A 5,939-nucleotide genomic window follows, 5' to 3' on the forward strand; every position below is an offset into this window, starting at 1 on the left:
ATACAATTGCTGCTTTAATTAATTTGCCATTTCATTTTCCAGCCTGCAGAAAGTCCTTGTTAACTAAGTAAATGGTCAATTTTCCACAACGGGAATAGAAGTCAGCCGTGAAGTCACCAGCGTCTCAGTTTCTGGTCAGTAGGACCAGATCCACAGAGGCCAAACTAAAATATTGTTTTCTTTCACAGAGTCATTTAATCTTTCATCTCAAAATACATCAATCCTGAAAATGGACTGAAGGGCTTTAAATGAGGAGAGGAAGCTTTTCTCAGAATTATCTAATGAAAAAGGGGGAGGAAGTAGGCAAAAGCACACTGACTTTTTTCTTCTTTTATTTATAAAGAACACGGTTCCTCCCCCCAACACAGACATAAACACACGTTCCAAGGAGGAGCTTATAAAAACAACAACAACAGAGCCAGGGCACTCAGGACCTTACTTAACACCAGTCCGTTTGCCCAACTGGGGGATCACTGGGAATGTTTCCCTAGATGTAACCTCTCACACCTCAAAGAAAGGAGACCTTGACCTCAGCGGCCCATCTACCCACCCACCAGGCCAAAGTGACACCCTCAGTCTTCTGCATCATCAAACTGTCCCGTTTCAAAGACCATCTTGGAATAATGGGGTATCAGTGGAGGCGGATGGTGCCAACTGGGGTCATAGATCATGTCTCCTTGTGGGGCACAGCACACCCAGGGTCTGACCTCTTGAGAAAGGCAACCTTGGATGTCGTCAGCATCTGCAGGCAGTTTTAAAAGACAGATTAAAAGGAAGGAGGGAGTGTGATAAGACAGACCCCAAAATACCTAGGGGACAGACACTTGCACATCTTTGCTTAAACATATGCACACGCGGGCACACACGCATGCACAGTTCTTCCGTTGCTGGAGAATCCCGAGCACCTTCATTCTGAGGCCACCCACAGTCCCGCTTCTCTGACACAGGTTTTTAGCAGTGCAGAGAAAGCAACTGAGAGCACTTCTGTCTGCGGCTGATCCATTCATACAAAGATATTTGGAGAGAGTAATGTTGTTTCAACATTCAACAGACCCACACTATTATAAAATAAAATGTAAAACTGGCACTTCCCCCCACCAACCCCCACCTCCAATATGAAAGAGGAGCCGTCACAGAAATTTCAGACCTGCAAGAGCTATCAGGCAAAGCTAATAGACGTGGCTCCCTCTTCCAAACTGTTACGGGTTAATCTGGTAGGAGGGTCTCAGGAGCCTGGCCTGTGTGACCCCATGGACTATATGTAGCCTGCCAGGATCCTCTGTCCATGGGACTTTCCTGGCAAGAACACTGGAGTAGGCTGCCATTTCCTATTCCAGGGGATCTTCCCAACCCAGGGATCAAACCCTCATCTCTTGCGTTTCCTGCACTGGCAGGCAGATTCTTTCTGACTGCACTAGAGCCTGGCCTAGGACCCCAGAAACCCCGCACCTACCATATGGATTCCCCTGATCTGCTTTCAATTCTAGGTCCCAGTCCTCGTGAAAAAGATCACCAGCCTGTTCCTTGGGTAGACAGCCAGACATTCCTTCTGACAGCTCCCAGGGACTCGGTTCCCCATCAGAATCCTCGTCATCTTCAGCAAAGCCTTCCTCTTCACAATGGGTGCCGTCACCATGGGCAGGGCTATCGTGAGGGATGCTCTGTGCTCCATTGGCTAAGAAATCGACAAAAGGAAGAACATCTTAAAACAACAACCTGATGGTGTTCGGCTAGGAAGATGTTCGGCAAACTTACCGAGAGGGCAACAGTAACAAGCGTGCGGAGCCCCTTAGCCACCAGAGCACTTATTTAAAAACTGTTGTTCTGTTCCCAGTTTTAGAAGTAGGGTTGATCATTTATTTTCAATAAGATGTTCTGTCTTAAACGAGGCCATTCATTACCAGGTCTTTTCACTCACATGAGCAAATCGGGCAGTGTGTATTTTCAGGTGGTTTAAATGACACGGAGAGAAAGGGCTTCTGGCAATGATAACCTTTCACAGTACAGACTTCCTTGGTCTATCCCAAGAGCCCCCCCAGCCTCTATCGCCTACTTGCCTAGTCGATCTGTGGCGTTCTCGGTTGCTCTCTCCTGACTGGAGTGGTCAGCTGGGGCAAAAGCAGCCTGCGGGAAGAAGAAACAAGGACCCAGGACTTGGATATCTCGGGAATGGCCAGCATTTTAGCCCCAGATCCACCCTTTCAGACCCTCCTTTGCGAGGCTGGGGCGGGACCCTGCAACCCACATTTCTATTGTGCCCTGTTACGTTGGGACTTGCTGCTTCCCATTCCTGCGGGCATCACCCCTGCCGGCAGGATCACCTGCCTTCACAGAGTGCCTACTGAACCCAGTGTACAGGCTGCCAGCACATACAGAGCCAGTCTCCTCGCTGGGCCCTACCTTTTTTTTTTTTTTTTTTTTTTTAATATTTATTTGGCTGCACCACCTCTTAAGCTGCAGGACTCTAGATCTTTAATTTTGGCATGTGGGATCTAGTTCCCTGACCAGGGATCGAACCCAGGCTGCCTGCACTGAAGCGTGGAGTCTTAGCCACTGGACCACCAAGGAAGTCCCTCACCAGGCCCTCTCTTGATCAGTCTGGGCCCTTAGGACTCCTCCTCCAAGCTCAGAGACTCCAAACTAGCCAGGACAGGACCCCGTCCCCAGAGGCTGGAATTTCAGCTCCCTGAAATTCTCCCCTGAGCTTGGACATTTTAGTCATTCCAATCTCACCCCTTTGTTCCCTCAGCCCTGGGGCCGGCTGCTGTTTCCCCGCAGTGGATACCTCCGTGTTCATTTTTACCTTAACTTTTTATCTAGCTAATAGCTCTTTTATCAAATTTCATCTCCTGACCGACAGATGAGGACAAAAGAGCTTTAGCTGCTCAAGGGAAATCGGCAGTTGCTGCCAGGAAATCATCTTCCTTCATAGCCATCGCTAGGTTTCTCTGCTCCCATCACTCATAAGTTCTGAAATCCTGGGACTTCCCTGGCAATCCAGTGGCTAAGACTCCACACTTCCAATGCAGGGGGCATGGGTTCAATCCCTGGTCGGGGAACTAAGATTCCGTATCTGGGCAGTATGGCCAAAAACAAAAAAAGGGAGAGAGTTCCTGAAATCCTATCACCTGTGAAGATGTCTTTCTAAGTGAGGCGAGAAATGTTCACAGCCTGCATGAGAAGACCTTACTTCAATCCCTATCACTCAGACTATACCTGGGACACACCACTTCAGCCACCATGCCAGGGTTTCCGTCTCTGGACATTGGGAACAATTGTTCTAACCTGGCAGGAGGTTTATAATGAGATAACACTGATGAAGACACCTAGCACACAGCAGGAATATAACATTTACTGAGCTGAAACCCACCTTCTTTGCCCCTACACTTAAACTGCGCTTGGCACCTGCCCCAGTTAGCTCACGACCTAGTCCTACCTGGATTTAATGAGCTAATTCCATCTCCAGTAGTCGGTGACAACTTCCGGTCACTCCTGCTGACCAGTAGTGGGACTTCTCACCTCTTCTATTGCAAGAGCTCCCTAACCGCCTTCCCACTCACCCACTTTTTTTTTTCTTAATTTGGCTGCACCAGGTATTAGTTACAGCATATGGGAGCCCCCACCAGGGTCCCCTGAACTGGGAACACAGAGTCTTAGCCACTGGACCACCAGGAGCCCACACTCACCCATCTGGCCGCGGCCTCACACTGGAAATCACCACTCTGCCCAGAAACCTCAATAGGTCTCCACTGCTAGAGTACAAAATTCGTCATGGCATCCACATTGCCCCTTCAGGCTCCGTCAACTTGTGCTGCACAGTTCTCTCTCCAAGCTCCCAACCATTTGCCCTGCACATCCTCATCTCCACGCCTCTGCCACGACCACTATCCTCTCATCTTGGAGAGGAAGTGCAGGAACCTTCCTGATGTGGCCTGACAAAATCAGTCTCATCCTACCTGCCCGCTAAAGTAATTTTCTTTATAAGCCTACCACTACATTTTTCCTATCTTATTTTGGTTAGGATGTCTCTGATGCTTCGACAAGCATTCCTCTTCCATCCAATTAATAAATATGCGTGTGTCAAGTGCCAGGCACTACGCTACGCACCGGGTTTACAGCACTAAACAGAGCGTTCCTACCCTCAAGGAGCTCACCGTCTAAAAGGGATTACTGAACAAGGGCAGGACATGACTGTAATAGCAGTCTTTGAGAAACCGGGAGCCGTCTGGCGCGCAAAAGAAAACAAGTTTCTAGAAAGCCTGCGTCAAACGCGGCCTTTTGGTTTCAGTGAAAAGGAGAGCGCGCAGGAGCCATCATCCGGTGCTCTGGCTTAGCTGAGCATCCCCACCATGGGACACGGATCCTTCAGGGAAAGTCGCTCTCCTCGCCGCCCTCACCTGGCCCCAGCTCAGGCCCCCCAGCAGCAGCCCCAGCTCTCGGTCAGCAGCATCACCTCCCATTTAGCAAGGACGCAAAAGCGCCCTGGAGCCAACAGCCAGCACTCCCAGCCCGGCGCGCCCACCCACGTCCTCGAGGTTGCCCCGCCCCACAGTTCCGCGGCCCGGCTGTTTCTAGCTCGGGCGCGCGCCCAAACGGCCGGGCTGCTCGAAGCGGGCCGGGAGCGCTTCCCCGGTTCCGTGGCCCACGCCCCGCGAGCCCCCGCAACTTCCCGCCCCCGACCGCAGGTGGTGGACGCGCCCAGGCCCCGCGCCGCGCTCACCCCCGGACTCGGGGGCACCTCCCGCCCGCTCGGCAGCTGCAGGCCCCGCGGCTGCTCGGCGGCCCCCAACGCCTGGGCCGCGGCGGTCGGAGAGTCCATCCCTGTCTGCCCGCGGCTCGGCGCCCAGGTCGCCGCTCGGCCACGTGACGCGCCAGCCTGGCTGCCGGCCCGAGGATACGCCGTTGAGAGCCAATCAGCCTGGGGTGCTCTCGGCTGGAGGGCGGGGCGCGGGGGTCAAGAGGGAGCCAGAGGCGGGGCAACGGACGGGGCGGAGTAAGGGGCGGGGAGTGCCCGCCTCCGAAAGCCCGGTCTACCCAACCGTTCCGAAATCTAATTTTTGTAGCCACTGGCGATGAAGGTCCCAGGGCTAGACGACTAGCTGGGTCCCAATCACAATGGACATGCTTGCTTTCAAAACCTATTCAGTTCAGTTCAGTCGCTCAGTCGTGTCCGACTCTTTGAAACCCCCTGAATTGCAGTAGGCCAGGCCTCCCTGTCCATCACCAACTCCCGGAGTTCACTCAAACTCACGTCCATCGAGTCGGTGATGTCTTCCAGCCATCTCATCCTCTGTTGTCCCCTTCTCCTCCTGCCCCCAATCCTTCCTAGCATCAGAGACTTTTCCAGTGAGTCAACTCTTCGCATGAGGTGGCCAAAGTATTGGAGTTTCAGGTTTAGCATCAGTCCTTCCAAAGAACACCCAGGACTGATCTCCTTTACAATGGACTGGTTGGATCTCCTTGCAGTCCAGGGGACTCTCAAGAGTCTTCTCCAACACCACAGTTCAAATGTCAATTCTTGGGCGCTCAGCTTTCTTCACAGTCCAACTCTCACATCCATACATGACTACTGGAAAAACCATAGCCTTGACTAGACAGACCTTTGTTGGCAAAGTAATGTCTCTGTTTTTGAATATGCTATCTAGGTTGCTCATAACTTTCCTTCCAAGGAGTAAGCATTTTTTAATTTCATGGGTGCAGTCACCATCTGCAGTGATTTTGGAGCCCAAAAAAATAGTCTGACACTGTTTCTCCATCTATTTACCATGAAGTGATGGGACCAGATGCCATGATCTTCGTTTTCTGAATGTTGAGCTTTAAGCCAACTTTTTCACTCTCCTCTTGCACTTTCATTAAGAGGCTTTTTAGTTCCTCGTCACTTTCTGCCATAAGGGTGGTGTCATCTGCCTATCTGAGGTTATTGATATTTCTCCCGGCAA

The 5,939-nt window shown here is 51.5% G+C and overlaps 1 protein-coding gene across 2 annotated transcripts; it reads right to left on the reverse strand.

Annotated features, from left to right (window-relative positions):
• Positions 1–315: 315 nt before the first annotated feature.
• COPRS (coordinator of PRMT5 and differentiation stimulator) lies at positions 316–4,890 on the reverse strand. Of its 2 annotated transcripts, none has more exons than XM_055580124.1 (4): positions 4,721–4,890; positions 2,058–2,124; positions 1,454–1,675; positions 316–742 (listed from the first exon to the last, which is right to left on the reverse strand). In XM_055580124.1, exons 1-4 carry the CDS (start codon positions 4,817–4,819, stop codon positions 573–575), a joined length of 558 nt encoding a protein of 185 aa, XP_055436099.1. In that variant the 5' UTR covers positions 4,820–4,890; the 3' UTR covers positions 316–572. The 2 variants fall into 2 exon arrangements, with proteins under 2 accessions (XP_055436099.1, XP_055436100.1); XM_055580125.1 differs by lacking the exon at positions 4,721–4,890 and adding an exon at positions 4,398–4,475.
• Positions 4,891–5,939: the final 1,049 nt, after the last annotated feature.

Source organism: Bubalus kerabau, chromosome 4, assembly GCF_029407905.1.
Source record: "Bubalus kerabau isolate K-KA32 ecotype Philippines breed swamp buffalo chromosome 4, PCC_UOA_SB_1v2, whole genome shotgun sequence".
NCBI classification, from domain to species: Eukaryota; Metazoa; Chordata; class Mammalia; order Artiodactyla; family Bovidae; genus Bubalus; species Bubalus kerabau.